The 18,757-nt window shown below is 37.4% G+C and overlaps 1 protein-coding gene across 1 annotated transcript; it reads left to right on the top strand.

Annotated features, from left to right (window-relative positions):
* The first annotated feature begins 1,822 nt into the window (after positions 1 to 1,822).
* LOC134800188 (valacyclovir hydrolase-like) lies at positions 1,823 to 13,570 on the top strand. The gene is made up of 5 exons (XM_063772680.1): positions 1,823 to 1,867; positions 8,853 to 9,110; positions 9,815 to 9,968; positions 10,860 to 11,115; positions 13,397 to 13,570. Exons 1-5 carry the CDS (start codon positions 1,823 to 1,825, stop codon positions 13,494 to 13,496), a joined length of 813 nt encoding a protein of 270 aa, XP_063628750.1. The 3' UTR covers positions 13,497 to 13,570.
* The last annotated feature ends 5,187 nt before the right edge of the window (positions 13,571 to 18,757 follow it).

Raw genomic sequence — 18,757 nt, 5'->3', positions numbered from 1 at the left:
AAACTCGCCAAACTGTGAAGTTTGATGGCGAGATACGCTCTTTTTTATGCAAGTAACTTAACCTATTTGGGTATAACTGATGCCTGTATGCGGCTTATTCCTAACTTTTTGAGGTGTTTTAAACTGATTTCTTGAACTTATAATACAATGCTTATTTACGAAAATAGCATGTTTGTTTATCTTATTAGAAAAAGGGCGTAATGTTCTAAAAATTAAACTGTTTTAGTACCATTTGGCGTAAATCCAACAATTTTGTTGCAATATTGACAACTTGCATTTAGGGAACACTATACTTCTAAGTACTATAATTTACATTTTTTTCCGAAAAATTATAGAGATGTATTCACTGTTAAGTTTTCCCCATTTTTGTTATTTTGGATACTTAAACGTCGAAAAGGTCGTTTTCTTAGCCACAAAAACAATGGTTTTTTTTTCATTTGTTTATATTATTTCATGGGCGAGGGGCCTCTCGCGCATGAGAGGAAGCCTGTACTCAGCAGTGGGACGTATATAGGCCGAAATGATGATGATGATGATGATATTATTTCAATATAATCACTGCTGTCCCACCATTTATGTATATTGATATACTTACAACAATTTGTAACAAATTAATTTTACTATAGAAAGTATTACGCGTTATTTCTGTTTGTAATGTTAATTGGATTATAAATTTTACTCTTACATACTAACATATTATTAGGTACAATAGTAGTTTTGAAATTTCGTATGTCTATTCAGTAAAACTTAATGAATATGATCGCATATTTATGACATTACATTAGAGTAGAAAAAGGCATACGGCCAGGCTTGCGTACTTCTATGGATTTAAAAGCAAACGTTATACCTAGACATTAACTTTCATAAGGTTAATCCTGTTTATAAACAAAAAAGTATTAATATTATAATCAATATTAGGGGCTATTCATAAATTACGTCATTTCAAATTAGGGGGGGGGGGGTCTGGACATCGGATGACGGTAGCATGAAGTAGGAGGAAATGGGGTCATTTGAAGCATGATTTTTGGATGATTATAGGGGAGGGGGGGTCAAAAATCGATGACGTAATTTATGGACAGCCCCTTACCAATAATCCAGTCCCAAACAAAACTAATAGTATTAGCCATAATTATCATTTGAATATAGTCATGTTTAATCATTTTCCTAAAACTGATGAAAAAGTACCCACTAGTTCAGTTTAAATTATCAAAATTTAGTAACCCTATAAATAAAGCAATGAGCACATGAGCAGGTAATGCAAGTACCTACTTAATGAAAAAAATTTACGAGGTCATCCCACTTAAACACAAAAAAGGAACAATTACAAACCCGAAATTATACATAGTATGGAGCCGTATCTCTTACATTGAATTATCTAACACTCGTATAAATATCCATTAGTTGTGGGCGTAACGTACATTTAGCACTCAAAAAGCTACTGCAAAGAGGCGTAACGTACAAAAAATTACCACATATTTAATAAAATTTCCGATGCAAAAGGGCGTATCGCACGCAAAGTTGGGAGTTACGCAGTTGTATTCGCAGATCCGGCCAAATGCGTTGGAAAATTGTGTTCAAGCATTGATTTTTCATAGGGCTTAACGGATATTTTTTTCAAGTTATCGAGATTTTAAATATATTATTCGATAGAGAAAAAAAATACTGAGTATAACTGCATTTTCGCAATTTTGACCCTTACGCCCTTTGAGCCTACGGTAGTCGTTATATAGAGTTTTGTTCAGAATTCCAAGCGCTTTCGTTCTGTATTTTGAAAATTTCGATATCTCTTAAAAATTTGCCTTTACGACCCAATTTTTGCACTATGAGCTTGCAACAACAGCTTATCACAAGGGGCGTAAATGACCAGGTATAAATTAGAAATTCATAGATATTATCGTAAAGGTTACCGCTAAATATAAATATTGTTGTAAATGACTTACATGTCTTTTGTCGTCCGACTACGGCAACGCAAAAGGAGGGTTATGATTTTGACCGGCATGTATGTGGGATGTGGGTATGTATGTATGTTCATCTGTTCGCTCATAACTTCTAAAGTACTCATTATAATTTGATAAACGATATGTCATTCGAATCGTCTTAATCGTCCGCTGGTTATAGGCTATATGACGTCACAAATAGGGATTGCAAATATTCGAAACTTTCAGGTATTCGAATATTCGACTTTTTCTGACGACATATTCGAATATTCGAATAATTATTCGAATATTATAGAAAATACGAAAAAGAACGAGAAATCGGTTTATTATCGTTTTATTCAAAAGCTTTTTTCACGTATTGCTAAAACTAATGATATTTTGCAGAAATCCACTTAATTGGCTACATTTTATCATCCTACTATGAGGTGCCCACATTTATAAAAACAAGTAAAACGCCAAAATAAGACGTATTCAATATTTCTAGATAAAACTTTTATTATTAATGCGTCGTTGCGTGAAATAATATAACTTTAACCATTCAAACACCTGGGTATGTAAGATATTTTTTTTAGTAGGTAGGTAATTATTTTTTGATTTAAATTAACTTGTAGTCACTCAGAGGCCTGTAAAAAGGCCTTTAATTCCATTGTGTTTTGAATCTCTATTGACTTTATTTGTTTTGGCAAGTTTTTATTCCTAATGCGACCATTAGGCATTATATAATATTGGAATATTTAAGGGAAAAAGTTAGTTGACTACTGGGTGGATTATTCGTCAGCTAAAGGTGCATAGTTAGATTACCTAGTTAGGCAGGTTTGTTATGATCAAATTTGAGAATTGCGATAAGTGCGGGCAAGGTTTAGTCTTCAAAAAATCACTTAACGTACGCTTGCACTGAATAAACAGAATGACCCTTTTACTTAAAACTTACGCACCGTAAAAATAACATACTTTTTGATTTCGTTTTCTTTCGAATTGAGTTAGGTTTCACTGTATTCACGAAGTCTATCGAGAGGAATACAGTAAAAATATTATTTCCTTCTATTTGGGTACCCTACCGTTCCTCATTCACTGTAAATAGTAAATACCCGGAAAACACACAGAAACTGTAACTACAGCGGATGAAATAGATTTTTATAGTAATAAAAAATATTCGAATATTCGAAACCTGAGCGGCCGAATATTCGAATATCAAAACAGGTCGAATATTCGACAAATTCGAATATTCGAATATTCGAATTGCAAGCCCTAGTCACAAAAAATGAACACTGCGCCCTCTAGAGGTCATAAAGCCACGAACCAAAAAAATAATAATAAGTAATGATGATGTGTTGTATATCGTTTGAAAGAGCTCAATTAGCACATTTCAAATATATAAATATTGTTAGCTTTTGCTTTCAAAGCATTTACTTACGCTAAAAGTTTTTTCGGCAGTTATCTTTGTTCATGGGCGTAAAGGTCTAGAATGCCTAATAAATAAATAGTTTTATGGGTCTTTTATTACTAAAATGTAATGTTTGCTCTTCAAATTAAAAACCTCAGCTCGGTGTTTTTCAATTAAATTAATTAAAACAATAAATTATTGCAGCTAAAGGTAACGGGGTCTAAATAACACAGAAATTACTACTTAAATAGGAATTTTCAAACCGTATTTTAAAATAAGACCACTTGAAATAGTGAACCAATTATTACCTATTATAACATACTGTATAGAATTATAGTCTTTTGTTAATTAAGTAAACGTCCAAATGCTTGATAATAATACGCTCATTGTAATCATCGCTAGGCGATCTATTACTTCCCTTGTTATGATTAAAAGCTGTTATGTTATGATTGTTATAAGGCAGTGGGACATTTACTTTACCTTCATTCCCGAAAATTAGGTACTTTTTGAACATGTAATTATTTTGTATTATTTGTGTTTTCTTCTTTATTTAATTTAGGTCTTAAGTTAGGGTTTTACAATGTGAGTATAAAAGTACAATATAAAAACACTTACAAATCATTACAAAAAATATATAAACAGTTAAACATTATCAAAACCTAACCTAGGGTGCCGCCGGCAGCGGGGCAGGGCCCAAGCTGCCGGTAGTCAGGGCCGCAGAGTGAGGAACTGACGTACTATACGCGCCGTGTCCAAAATTACTGCCTTCTGCATCTGACCCTTGATCCAACCACCCAGCAAGAGTCTCTCTAGGTGTTGGTCGAGACTCTTCGCTATGAGGCCATTCACCAACACGATTATAGGAACAATCATCGTAGAATCAACATCCCACACGGCGGTTATCTCATGAGCTAAGTCGAGGTACTTACTGGACATGTCCTTCTCGGCCTTCACGAGATTCTCATCATGGGGGATGGTGACGTCGACGAGCACGGCCCGGCGCTGCGATCGATCTATCAGCACGATTTCAGGCTTATTGGCTACAATAGTTCTGTCAGTGATGATAGATCGATCCCAATAGAGCGTGGTACGGCCATTTTCGAGAACTGGCGCAGCTGAGAACTTCGCGGTCCACAAGGCCGTATGGCCAAGGCAAGCTGCTGGTGAATAATTCTGGCTACGAGATTATGTCTGTGCAAGTACTCGCCGTTAGCAAGATGAAAACAACCGGAAATAATATGCCTGTGTTTTCTTTATTATTGACGACCGGTCTGGCCTAGTGGGTAGTGACCTTGCCTATGAAGCCGATGGTCCCGGGTTCGAATCCCGGTAAGGGCATTTATTTGTGTGATGACACAGATATTTGTTCCTGAGTCATGGTTGTTTTTCTATGTATTTAAGTATTTATATATTATATATATCGTTGTCCGAGTACCCACAACACAAGCCTTCTTGAGCTTACCGTGGGGCTTAGTCAATTTGTGTAAAAAATGTCCCATAACATTTATTTATTTATTTACTATATTATCAAAAAAAATGAATTATAGCTCTAATCGGGATATACCTGGCATAATCAACTACCGTTTGATACATTTTTAAGCTTCGTAACAGTAAATTATGCTGAGAAGAGTTAACATGTGTACCGTGACTGGTAACTAATACACCCCGAATGTGGTATAAAATAGTCTGATAACGTAACTTACGACCCCCTAATAAACAAGATTCACTAAATTATCAATAATTTCATGGGCGTAAAGAGGCGAAAACAGGTTAAAGAGACTAAAATTTTGAGTACTTTTCCAATACACATCAAAAACATTGCTCGATAAACAACAATAATATATTATAAACATTTAAAAAAAAATCAGTTTTTCGCGTCTTCTGAAAAGTAGCATTTTGTCCTTTACGCCAATTGAACCAAAAGGTATCGTATAATCGTAATAATATATATTACTAAAATTAATAAAATCAGTCTTTGTATTGTGTATCAACAAGGTACATATTATAGTTGCACATGTAAGTGCAAATATTTTCATTGCATTCAATTCATGCTATGTTGTGGGGGGCGTAGCTAACGATAATCGCAAGCCAACATTTTTTCTCATGATTATACCAACCCGGTGGAGGCCGTATCAGCAAAATAATTAAAACAATTATTCTGCTCCTCAAACGAACATATATTTTTTCAATAACTTTTTTTAATTTATGAAGTCTTGTACCTATTCAATGTACACCATCATCATTGTAATTGACGTTGCTTGCCACGCTTCATACATCACAAAATTAGCAATACATTGCATCTTAAAATAATCTTAAAAACGGTACTAAATATCGAATATAAGTTATTTTTAAAAGTCGCTGATGTGACATTCTCATTCAAAAGGTAGGGACCACTTTGTCGTTTACCATAAAGACGAAATTTTATTGTATCTTTATACAAATAGCCTGTCAGAGAGTTCTTATGGCAAGGATAAAGTGCTACATTTTGATTGCGAACGTCACGAATGTTGGTCAGTATGAGGAGCCTACATTTTATTTTTAAATATACTTACGACATACTTACTCCCACACTATGAAAAGATTTAATGTAATTATGCCTCCGAATCAAATAAATACACTGTAATGGCTCCTCTACACGATGGGCTAACGCCGGCCACTCCAAGGGACGCATTTATGCGTTAGAGGGAGCAAGTGATATTGCTATCTCATTCTACCGCATGGTTGCGTCCCTTGGAGTGGCCGGCGTTGGCCCATCGTGTAAAGGGGCCATAATGTTCATCTAACAAGCACCTTACCCGCGTAGGTAGCCTTCCCCGCGTACGCCGTTCATGCAAAGTTTTATTTTGCCAAATAGTCAAAAACCGTTGTTGAAAATGACCCAAATTATGAATGTTGTCTTGATGTGGCGTTATAATAATGTAGACGTAAACTTAATAACATGAATTTTTTTTTGTGGCAGATACATGATGTTTATAAGAAAAAAAAATATTAAAAATAAAAGCGGTGGATGAATTTGACACACATTTGATGGAATAACATATTATAATATCCTGTGAAGTACAACACTTCAATTACCGACTATAATTTTATTTTAGGCATTTTCGGGTCACTATTAGGTATTTATTAAATGTCATTATACCCGTGGATAATAATGACACAAAATGCGTGTGTACGTCGGAAGCCACTTTGCTTTTACAGGGAAACAAAGAATTTCATCTCCAATTTTTTTTTTACCAAATGCTGTTTAAAAAAAGAAATACCTAAATTTCTACCTAAGCAAATACCTAGGATGACACAAATTATTATTATTAGGTTTGGTATGTGGTCTGGAAACTATATGTAAAAAATAAGCAACATTAATAATCTTATAACTTCAAAAGTTATTGCTACCGGACTACTGGTAGACATTTTAGGGTAGGTATTTGAGGCAAGCCGAAAATTTGTAATAAGTTCAATTTACAATTATACTGAATTTGTATACCTTAATTAATTAAGAAAGTTACTTATAATTTGTTCTACAATCGTTTATTTTTCTTGTTTTTCGTAAATAACTCGTAAACGGTAGCCCACAGCAAAAAAATATCTTTTACGTAAATAATCTGTTTCAGATTTCTTATAAAATAAGTACTACTGTTTTTCGGTACCATCAATATTAAAAAAAATATTGAAGGGAGAAAATAAATACTTAGGTCCCCTTTTTTAGTCATTCGTAAATAACTCGTAAACGAAGGCCAATAGCAAAACAATTTTTAGTACATGAATAATTTACATAAAATTTCCTACAAAAAAGGTCATTCGAACTTTTTCGCTAGGATCAATATTAAAAACGATATTAAAGAGAGAAAATAAATTCTAAGGTCCCCTTTTTAAATATTGATCCTAGCGAAAAAGTTTGAATAACCTTTTTTGTAGGAAATTTTATGCTAATTATTCTTGTGTTAAAATATTTTTTGCTATTGGACATCCTTTACGAGTTATTTACGAATGACTAAAAAAGAGGACCTAAGTATTTATTTTCTCCCTTCAATATTTTTTTTAATATTGATGGACCGAAAAACAGTAGTACTTATTTTATAAGAAATCTGAAACAGATTATTTACGTAAAAGATATTTTTTTGCTGTGGGCTACCGTTTACGAGTTATTTACGAAAAACAAGAAAAATAAACGATTGTAGAACAAATTATAAGTAACTTTCCCACATTCATAATATTTTGTATTGAGATCACTCTGGCCCACGCTTAATATTATTTTTTATCTCCCATTTATCAACAGTTTTGTATATTAAACTATATATTTTCTTAAACGTAATAAGTGTAGCTTTACGACTGTATTTTTTGTTTTCAGATTCCTGCTATACTTTAAAAAAAAATTGGTAATTATGAAAAAATCAAAAATACGTTTTTTAGTCTTTTCTACTTTATGCTTTTTTTTGTTAGAAAGTGCATTGTTTTTGTTCCAAAACTAGATTCCTCATCCTTAATTTATCCGAAAATGATATATTACATTCCCTAATAGGTATAGTTTTAGAGAAATGTTGCTCCAAGTGAAGCGCGGCGGCGTCGAACTTCCCCCCCTCCCCCCCACTAAATGAGACGTGGCTCTCGAGGTCTCCCGGTCTGTATCTGCTCATGACCAGCTAAGAATCAACTGTGCCAAGTTTCAGCGCATAGTCACAAAGTGCAAGGTGTCGTGCACTAACAAACTAGCTATTAGCACGCGCCTAGCAAGGTTTAAAACCCGACTAAATGTTATGCCTTATTTTTTTAATGACTAAAGTAATTACATATTTAATTTGTAATTGTAAAATTTACAGATTGCCTCATGAACATTTTATGGACAAACAAAAATCTTTAAAAATGTAAGGGTTGTTTAGCCCCGCTACCCTGCAGCAGCCAGACGTGAAGTTCTGAGTTCGGGTATTTTGTAGCTTGAACTTAAAAGGGTAGCTTATTTCAAACACCTAGGTACCTACTCTAAAATGTCTACCGGCTCTCGGACCATGATAAGCTTGTCAAAACTTGATGTACAATATCCTTATCGAAGTTGCACAGTAAACAAAGTAAAGGCAATAAAGATAAAAGTGCACAAATTCAAATAAAAGCAAATAGGGGCTTCTCCTACTAGTCAAATCAGTTTCTTTTTTAAGACTGTCAAAACGATTTAACTAATCTAGTGACGTCACGGTGCACTCACCAACTTTTTATATTTACTATCCGATTTATTAAAAAGAAATTGTGTTTAAAATATTATGTTTTTCTAATAATTATCCGGTGCGTTGTTTTGTGCATGGTGTGAAATAATTTATTTTAAATTCAGGAAACATCCCATTATAATTAGAAATGATAATGAAATTAAACGGGTTATTATGTCCTTTTATCCGATTGAAAAGTCAAAAAATAGCTAGCTGTGTTAAACTATCAACAGCGGCGGCAGCGGTTCCTAAAGTAAGTTTTGTGTACAATTACTTTATTTTATAAAGTTTTACTTTTTAGCAATAATCCAGAAAAATTAAATCTGTTGAGTTTTGTAGGAAGACACCGTCAAAGTCGGAAAATGGGATATAAATTATTTAATAGTTGGTAATGGTCCACACACCGTACTTCTGGCTCCCGGCGCGCTTGGCACAATATGGACGGACTTCAAACCGCAAGTCGAAGGCTTCAACCGCGAGAAGTTCACGGTCGTAGCCTGGGACCCGCCCGGCTACGGGAGGAATAGGCCACCGATCAGAGATTTCCCAGTTGATTTCTATGAAAAAGATGCTGATTATATATACGAATTTATGAAAGTAAATATCGCTTTTTTTACATCTACATTGTTTTGATTGTTTAAAACTTAACAAAAGCTCATTAATAGCGTATTAATTAGGTACCTACAGTCACCTGCAATAATATGTTACTCTTCGAAGGCCGCAAAAATATTTGACACACTGTTATGTCTCTATAAATAAGATCGAGTCAGATACTTTTGCGGCCTTCGTTGTGTAACATATTACTGCAGGTGACGTACCAGTACAAGAAAGGACTATGCGTCAAAATGGCCCCAAAACCAACAGAGTTGAGAGTTAGGTCATTAGATAGGTATTTTTCTGTACTTCATTTCGTTCTATGGGCACCAATCGGAATTCCTTTGCAGAACTGAGAATTTGGTGTATTAGTCAAAATGTCGTCACCCTTATTACCTAGGCAATAGAGTCCACCGCCGGGCGAGCGCGGCAAATCATTCGGTGTGCTCGCCGTCGGTGCGCGAACATCTACCCTGCATCAATTAATTTACTTACTTGGACTCTGTTGCCTAGGTAATAAGGGTCACGACATTTTGGCTGAAATACCAATATCTCAGTTCTGCAATTCCGATTGGTGCCCATAGAAGAAAATGAAGTACATAGAAATACCTATCTAATGACCTTACTCTCATTTCTGTTGGCGTTGGGTCCAAGCTCCATACAAAGTTGCCCATGGTCCTTTCAAAATGACTCCTTTAACATTTTAGGCATTGAATATACCCAAGTATTCTGTGTTGGGCTGGAGTGACGGAGGCAGAGTAAGCATGATCCATGCGGCAAAATACCCAGAGGCAGTGCAGAAGCTGGTGGTGTGGGCCACCACCTCACACATCCTGCTCCATGAGCTAGAACTGTACAGGAGTAAGTTTAAGAGCCAACGGGAGTGGTCATTTCTCCATACAAACGTACTCCTCGTTTTCCTCCGTGGTTTTTGAAGCTAGAGCAATGATTTTTTCAACACAGATTAATATTGTCAATATCTGTGTCGGACCGTTTTGCTTTTTTTGATATTTTTGTTTTTTAAGGCGCTAGAGCCCTTCAAAAATGGCCAAAATGGCCTAATTGACTATGCCGCAATGAGAGGCGTGGCATTCAAAACTGATATCAATTAGCCAAAAAAGCAAAACGGTCCGACACAGATAATTTCATAATCATTTAGATTTCCAAATTTGGTTACGATTGGTTAAGTTTTGGAGGAAGAAACAGAGGAGTACGAAACCTCGATTTTTGAGATTTTACGCCTTGTCCTTATCGCACTACTTTTAGGTGCCGCTTCCGTTAGCGAGATGGGTATATTTACCTAAAATATTTAAAACACAGCTCCTGTTTCGTCTTAAAGCCCGTCACAGACTGAGCGATAATATATATTCATATACCGTGAGATACCGAAATATATCTTAAAGTATAGCTAAGCGCCACACACGACAACGATACCAAAATATGGTATTCTAGTATTCCATCTGTCCAATACCTTGGTCCAATGTCATTGCGTCTCACTGTCTCATATAGCAAAATGTGAGACAAAATACACATTGGACAGGTGGAATACCACCCTAATTTAGAACCTTGCACTTGCTTGGTTATTATAGTCCTTTCTATTCCAAAATAAATCAAAGTATAGCTCTAAGCCATATGCATTAATGGCTGTTTTGCTCAGATGCACAAAGTCAGCATCGAAACTAATACTGAGCCAATATTGATAAATGAGGTGACAAGGTGAGGTGGTAATTATTGTTATGCCCAACATTACAGAAACCAGAGACATCAGAACATGGTCAGAGAAAATGAGGAAGCCAATGATAGAAGAATATGGTGAAGAGCTGTTTGCCAAGTACTGGGCGGAATGGGTCGATGCCATGTCAGCCGTCTTCAACGCTAACAGTGGGGAGATCTGCTCACAGCTTCTCAAGGATATTGTGGCCCCGACATTCATACTTTATGGCGAAAAAGATCCTATGGTGGATAATATGCATGTGTCGCATTTACATACTCATATAAAAGGATCAAGGTAAATTATATTATAGCAATTCTGCGTTTCAACCATCGCATGGCCATCTCGCTAGTCCAGCGCTGGGCCAGTTGGGGAGCCTTCGCCATCGCCATCTCGCTGGTCCCCAGCGCTGTGCCATCGTGTAAAGAAGCCATAAAATAGTTCTGCAACGATTTTGACAGCACAGACTGTGTGCTATGTATACGAGCCCCGATGCATATGTTTTTGTCTAGTCAGACCATTTTTTGAGGTCCTCGCGTTTATTCAAAAACAATGTTTTAGTTTTAAAAAAAACTGACAAGTGCGAGTCGGACTCGCTTTTCTAGGGTTCCGTACATAATTCCGACTCACGCTTGACTGCACATTTCTAATAGGTTTTCCTGTCATCTATAGGTAAAGAACTATTTTGTGTATTTTTTTTCAAAATTTTAGACCCAGTAGTTTCGGAGATAAAGGGGGGGGGGAATGGTCATTTTTTGGCTATTTTCTTAAATAACTTCGAACCTATGTATTTTAAATTTATAAAAAAAAAATATGTCCATCTTTGGGTCACTAATTTACATATGTGTACCGAATTTCAACTTAATTGGTCCAGTAGTTTCCGAGAAAATAGGCTGTGACAGACGGACAGAGAGACAGACGCACGAGTGACCCTATAACGCTACGTCTTACGTAGGCGAACAACGCGCGAACGCGGCGCGGCGCGGCGCGGCGAAAGCGGCCGCCGCCGCGCCGCGCCGCGCCGCGCCGCCTGACATTCGCGTGCAAATCGCGCCGCACCGCGTTCGCAACGAGATCGCTTACGTAGGACACTTCTATGGGCATCAAAGGATTGATTTCGCCGCGCCGCGCCGCGCCGCGTTCGCGCGTTGTTCGCCTACGTAAGACGTAGCGTAAGGGTTCCGTTTTTTTCCTTTTGAGGTACGGAACCCTAAAATTACTAATATTTAATGCTTATACTAATGTAATTTAATTTTATATGGTAATATTGTACAATAACCAAATCCGAATACAAGAAATACCGTTTCTACTGAAAGGAAAAAAATAATGATTTTTTATTTTTTTAAAATAATGATGTGAAAAGGGCTATTACTTGGGAAAGCAACAGGGCTCTGCCAATGTACTAACAATTTTGTTTCGAGCCCATGCATGCAGCAGTGCTGTAGGAGAGGACAATATGATTTGGACAACGTTTTAGAAAAGTACGTTTTTTTCAGCAATAAAAGTCTCATGCAATTTTATTATACGATCAAAATAAACTACATTAAACATTACTATTATGGTTCCCATTACTGGGTAATATTATGTTCATGTGTAAAATTTATTAGAATAAACAAAATTTTTGCGTGGAACTAGACGAACTAATTTGCACCGGGGCTCGTAGGTACTAGGTAGGTCATAATTTCATAAAAGTAAACGTTAAAATAACGCTTGTACAGTCTGGGCTATCAAAATCGCTGAATAAACGGAACCCTGATAGGATCACTCGTGCGTCTGTCTGTCTGTCCGTCTGTCACAGCCCATTTTCTCCAAAAGTATTGGACCAATACTTAAGTTAAAATTTGGTACACATACATATGTAAATTCGTGACCCAAAGACAGGATATCTTACGTATTAAACAAATTAATTTTAATCATGGAGGCCACTTTTGGGGGGTAAATGAGTAAATTAAAAAATAATGTTTTTTAAACTATATCGTGTTAAGGCCCCTGTACACAATGGGCCAGCGCCGGCCTCTCCGAGGGACGCAGCCATGCGGTAGAATGAGATAGCAATATCACTTGTATAACATAAATGCGTCCCTTGGAGTGGCCGACGCTGGCCCATTGTGTACAGGGGCCTTTACATATCAAATGAAAGAGCTCATTTTGAAAATCTCAAATATCTTTTATTGATATTTAAGAAAATAGCCAAAAAATTACCATTCCCCCCTTTAATCTCCGAAACTACTGGGTCTAAAATTTTGAAAAAAATATACTAAATATAGTTCTTTACCTATAGATGACAGGAAAACCTATTAGAAATGTGCAGTCAAGCGCGAGTCGGGCTAATTACTTAGTTTTTGATCCGACCCCTACCTACGGGTTTTTAAAAGGCAATTCACTCGCGTTTCACATATAAAAAATACATTGTTAAAAATTGGGTAATGTACGGAACCCTTGGAACGCACTTGGCCGGTTTTTACAATATATTTACACAGCGTTACAGTTTGCACCTGCACGGATGTACCTACGATTTAGTATGTATTATTTAGTTTGCGAAAAAAACCGTCAACAAACTATTTATTATTGTTTTTAGAATTCACTTGTACCCGGACGGCAAGCACAACATCCATCTTCGCTACGCGGAAGATTTCAACCGGCGAGTTCAGGAGTTCTTACTACTACCTCCCGAGTAACGGATTTTGTATATTTTTGTATTATCTAACTTCTGCAGGTTGATTATGCCTAAGTTTAAATTCTTAACTGGGGTAACTAATGAAAGTAGGTACCTACTACAAAGGCAGCCTTGTAAACAATCGTTTAAGCTAATTTAGTTGTACTACTTACTTAAGTATCCTACACTAAGCAGTGATGGCCGACTTTCAATCCGGAGGTCGCGGGTTCAAATGCTGGCTCGTACCAATGAGTTTTTTGGAATTTATATACGGAATATCATTTGATACTTACCACTAGCTTTTGCGTGAAGGAAAACATCGTGAGGAAACCTGCATACATCCGCGAAGAAACTCAAAGGTGTATATGAAGTCCCCAAGCCACATTGGGCCAGCGTGGGGACTATAGCCTAAACTAAACCCTCTCGTGCTCGAGAGGAGGCCTGTGCCCAGCAGTGGGACGTATATAAGCTATCATTAAATTAAATTTAAATGAAACTAAGATTTTCATTTTAACACCTTTGTAACGCTTATCCTAGTAAGCTACCTAAAGTGTAAATAACATTATTTGCGGTATTTGACGTCTGTCACTCACAACAGCAATACTACGTAAAATGTTTTGCACATCGAAATCACAAAGGAAAACAACTGCACTGCGAACGTTTACGTTCTACGTCTTTTTTTTTAATTTTAGGGTTGGCCGGACACCACCGTTATGAATCGGTAGTCGTCTAAGTAAATCGATATGAATTTTTCATTTTTCTTTTAATAAAAATAAGGAAAAGGTGGATAATTAACTGTAAATATGGATATATTTATCGTCACTTAACAGACAACAAATTTGACACAGAAATAACATAAATAAACTTTAAAATAGATCCTCAGTTAGTTTCAATTTTGACAATGGGTGCGACCTACTCGGTCGGTGTATTAAATACACCGACCGACCGGTAGCTTGCGGGAAAACCATATAATTCTAGCTTTATTTAAATCTCAAATAAAAATTCATTATACGTCACAATTCGATACCTCAGTCTACGTGCCATCCAATCGTAATCGCTTGCTGTGACAATCGATTTGCGTTAGTTACATCTCTATATACGTCAGTCATAATGTGTCAAATACCGCAAATAATGTTATTTACACTATAGTATTACCTAGCCTGGGCCAATTAGATCCACACTTGCGAACGGGCCCGATGTCGGATCCGAGCAAGGGTAGTTTTCCGTTGTCGTCTTGATTACAAGAAGTACAAAAAAACTTGTACTTCTCAAAAAAATGTTTATTCTGTTTAAGACCTATTAATATGTGCTAGTGCTGCTCTCTAGCGGCAGAAAATTGCAGTAATACATTCTATTTCTTACGATTATTAATTTAATTTATATAAAAAAATGTTTATTCTGTTTAAGGCCTATTAATATGTGCTAGTGCTGCTCTCTAGCGGCAGAAAATTGCAGTAATACCTTCTATTTCTTACGTTTATTAATTTAATTTATATAATTCAATATATAATATTAAGCCCTTGTAAAGCTATTTCTCTATTAAATTTTCTTTTTGTCTGTTCAAATAACCAGCATAGTAACCAAGGCCCCAACGTTTTCTGTTCACTTTGACGGCGTAGCAACTAGTATCACTTCTCTCTCCTCGCTCTTTTAAAAATGCCATTTGTCAAAAAAGGACAACCATACTGTTGACAAGATGAACTTCAAATCCAAGTGTTGCCTTTTTTGGTGCATCGAGGCTGTGTATGTGTGCGTAAAAACGTGTATGTGTGCTCTTTTAGGGATGTGAAAAGTCGATTTTAATCATGTTACATATCGATAAACGCTACACAGTGGAACGAAATAGCTATTAATTGAAGCTTTAAATATCTTCGTTAAACATAAACATAATTGAAATGCTAATGAATAATAAATATATTAGAATATAATAAAATAATTCAATTATTGCGGAACACATAAGCTAGTACGTATTTATGTATTTTAATTAAATATCTGAACTTTCCCTTCGTTCCCTGCTGGGGCGTGACGATGAAATTGTGATCTGATAACCACAATAAAGAATAAAAGCGTTTTTGTTCATTTTAGGTATCGTTAAACCTTTGAAGTAAAATTAACATTGCAAGAAATGTCGATAGTTTATCGACATGGCTACAGTAAGGTGGTGTTAAATTGTTAATCGTACACTAATAGTAGAAGAGCCGGCCGCAAATTTTCTAACCGACTTGATACCACGATGAAATGCACAATGGTTTCCCATAAAAGTGATGCTAAGACCGAATTCGATAGTCTGCCACGGCGGAACTTGCCGAAAGTACGAAAAAGAAGGCCACTTCCGGTGCGAAAAAAGGGGGCTGATTTAACCCATCTGATACCGAAATAATAGTAATGGCAGCAGTTAGAAATTTACATGTAGACACAGAAAAGCGAAGTCTGCCAGTATTTTTTTTGCCGGAAGTGCTTGGCAGACGCTCTCAAAGGTGGCCACCAGGACCCCTAATTTAACCCATCTGATACCACCATGAAACCAATTCCAGTCAGTAGGTATGAACCCTCATGTCAGGAATATATAAGTCTGCCAGGGCTTTTCCTGCCGAAACACCTTGGCAGACGAGATTATGTTAGCAAGGTGTACATCAGTTACCCTACATCAACCCATCTGATACCACCATGAAACCAATTCCTGTCGGTAGGTATGAACCCCCATTTCAGGAATATATAAGTCTGCCAAGGCTTTTCCTGCCGAAACACCTTGGCAGACGAGATTATGTGAGCAAGGTAACCATCGGTTACCCTACACTAACCCATCTGATACCACCATGAAACCAATTCCAGTAGGTAGGTATGAACCCCCATTTTAGGAATATATAAGTCTGCCAAGGTTTTTCCTGCCGAAACACCTTGGCAGACGAGATTATAAGCAAGATGACCATCGGTTACCGTACACTAACCCATCTGATACCGCGATGAAACCAATTCCAGTCGGTAGGTATGAACCCTCATTTCAGGAATATATAAGTTTGCCAGGGCTTTTCCTGCCGAAACACCTTGGCAGACTAGATTATGTTAGCAAGGTGTACATCAGTTACCCTACATCAACCCGTCTGATACCACCATGAAACCAATTCCTGTCGGTAGGTATGAACCCCCATTTCAGGAATATATAAGTCTGCCAAGGCTTTTCCTGCCGAAACACCTTGGCAGACGAGATTATAAGCAAGATGACTATCGGTTACCGTACATTAACCCATCTGATACCACCATGAAACCAATTCCAGTCGGTAGGTATGAACCCTCATTTCAGGAATATATAAGTCTGCCAAGGCTTTTCCTGCCGAAACACCTTGGCAGACGAGATTATGTTAGCAAGGTGTACATCAGTTACCCTACATCAACCCATCTGATACCACCATGAAACAAATTCCTGTCGGTAGGTATGAACCCCCATTTCAGGAATATATAAGTCTGCCAAGGCTTTTCCTGCCGAAACACCTTGGCAGACGAAATTATAAGCAAGATGACTACCGGTTACCGTACATTAACCCATCTGATACCACCATGAAACCAATTCCATTCGGTAGGTATGAACCCTCATTTCAGGAATATATAAGTCTGCCAAGGCTTTTCCTGCCGAAACACCTTGGCAGACGAGATTATGTTAGCAAGATGTACATCAGTTACATGAAACCAATTCCAGTCAGTAGGTATGAACCCGCATTTCAGGAATATATAAGTCTGCCAAGGCTAGGTCTTACCCATCTGATACCTTGTTTGACAAGTCCAGTCTGCCAAGTCAAGTCTGCCAAGGCCTTGGCATACTTATATATTCCTGAAATGCGGGTTCATACCTACTGTCTGGAATTGGTTTCATGTAACTGATGTACATCTTGCTAACATAATCTCGTCTGCCAAGGTGTTTCGGCAGGAAAGGCCTTGGCAGACTAATATATTCCTGAAATGAGGGTTCATACCTACCGACTGGAATTGGTTTCATGGTGGTATCAGATGGGTTAGTATACGGTAACCGATGGTCATCTTGCTTATAATCTCGTCTGCCAAGGTGTTTCGGCAGGAAAAGCCTTGGCAGACTTATATATTCCTGAAATGGGGGTTCATACCTACCGACAGGAATTGGTTTCATGGTGGTATCAGATAGGTTGATGTAGGGTAACTGATGTACACCTTGCTAACATAATCTCGTCTGCCAAGGTGTTTCGGCAGGAAAAGCCCTGGCAGGAAAAGCCCTGGCTAGGTCTTACCCATCTGATACCTTGTTTGACAAGTCCAGTCTGCCAAGTCAAGTCTGCCAAGGCCTTGGCATACTTATATATTCCTGAAATGCGGGTTCATACCTACTGACTGGAATTGGTTTCATGTAACTGATGTACATCTTGCTAACATAATCTCGTCTGCCAAGGTGTTTCGGCAGGAAAGGCCTTGGCAGACTAATATATTCCTGAAATAAGGGTTCATACCTACCGACTGGAATTGGTTTCATGGTGGTATCAGATGGGTTAGTATACGGTAACCGATGGTCATCTTGCTTATAATCTCGTCTGCCAAGGTGTTTCGGCAGGAAAAGCCTTGGCAGACTTATATATTCCTGAAATGGGGGTTCATACCTACCGACAGGAATTGGTTTCATGGTGGTATCAGATAGGTTGATGTAGGGTAACTGATGTACACCTTGCTAACATAATCTCGTCTGCCAAGGTGTTTCGGCAGGAAAAGCCCTGGCAGACTTATATATTCCTGAAATGAGGGTTCATACCTACCGACTGGAATTGGTTTCATCGCGGTATCAGATGGGTTAGTGTACGGTAACCGATGGTCATCTTGCTTATAATCTCGTCTGCCAAGGTGTTTCGGCAGGAAAAACCATGGCAGACTTATGTATTCCTAAAATGGGGGTTCATACCTACCGACTGGAATAGGTTTCATGGTGGTATCAGATGGGTTAAATTAGGGGTCCTGGTGGCCACCTTTGAGAGCGTCTGCCAAGCACTTCCGGCAAAAAAAATAATGGCAGACTTCGCTTTTCTGTGTCTACATGTAAATTTCTAACTGCTGCCATTACTATTATTTCGGTATCAGATGGGTAAAATCAGCCCCCTTTTTTCGCACCGGAAGTGGCCTTCTTTTTCGTACTTTCGGCAAGTTCCGCCGTGGCAGACTATCGAATTCGGTCTTAGCATCACTTTTATGGGAAACCATTGTGCATTTCATCGTGGTATCAAGTCGGTTAGAAAATTTGCGGCCAGATCTTCTACTATAAACAAAAGTGGC

The sequence above is a fragment of the Cydia splendana genome, chromosome 2 (assembly GCF_910591565.1).
Source record: "Cydia splendana chromosome 2, ilCydSple1.2, whole genome shotgun sequence".
Classification (NCBI taxonomy): domain Eukaryota; kingdom Metazoa; phylum Arthropoda; class Insecta; order Lepidoptera; family Tortricidae; genus Cydia; species Cydia splendana.
This window is presented reverse-complemented; position numbering and strand designations above follow the sequence as displayed.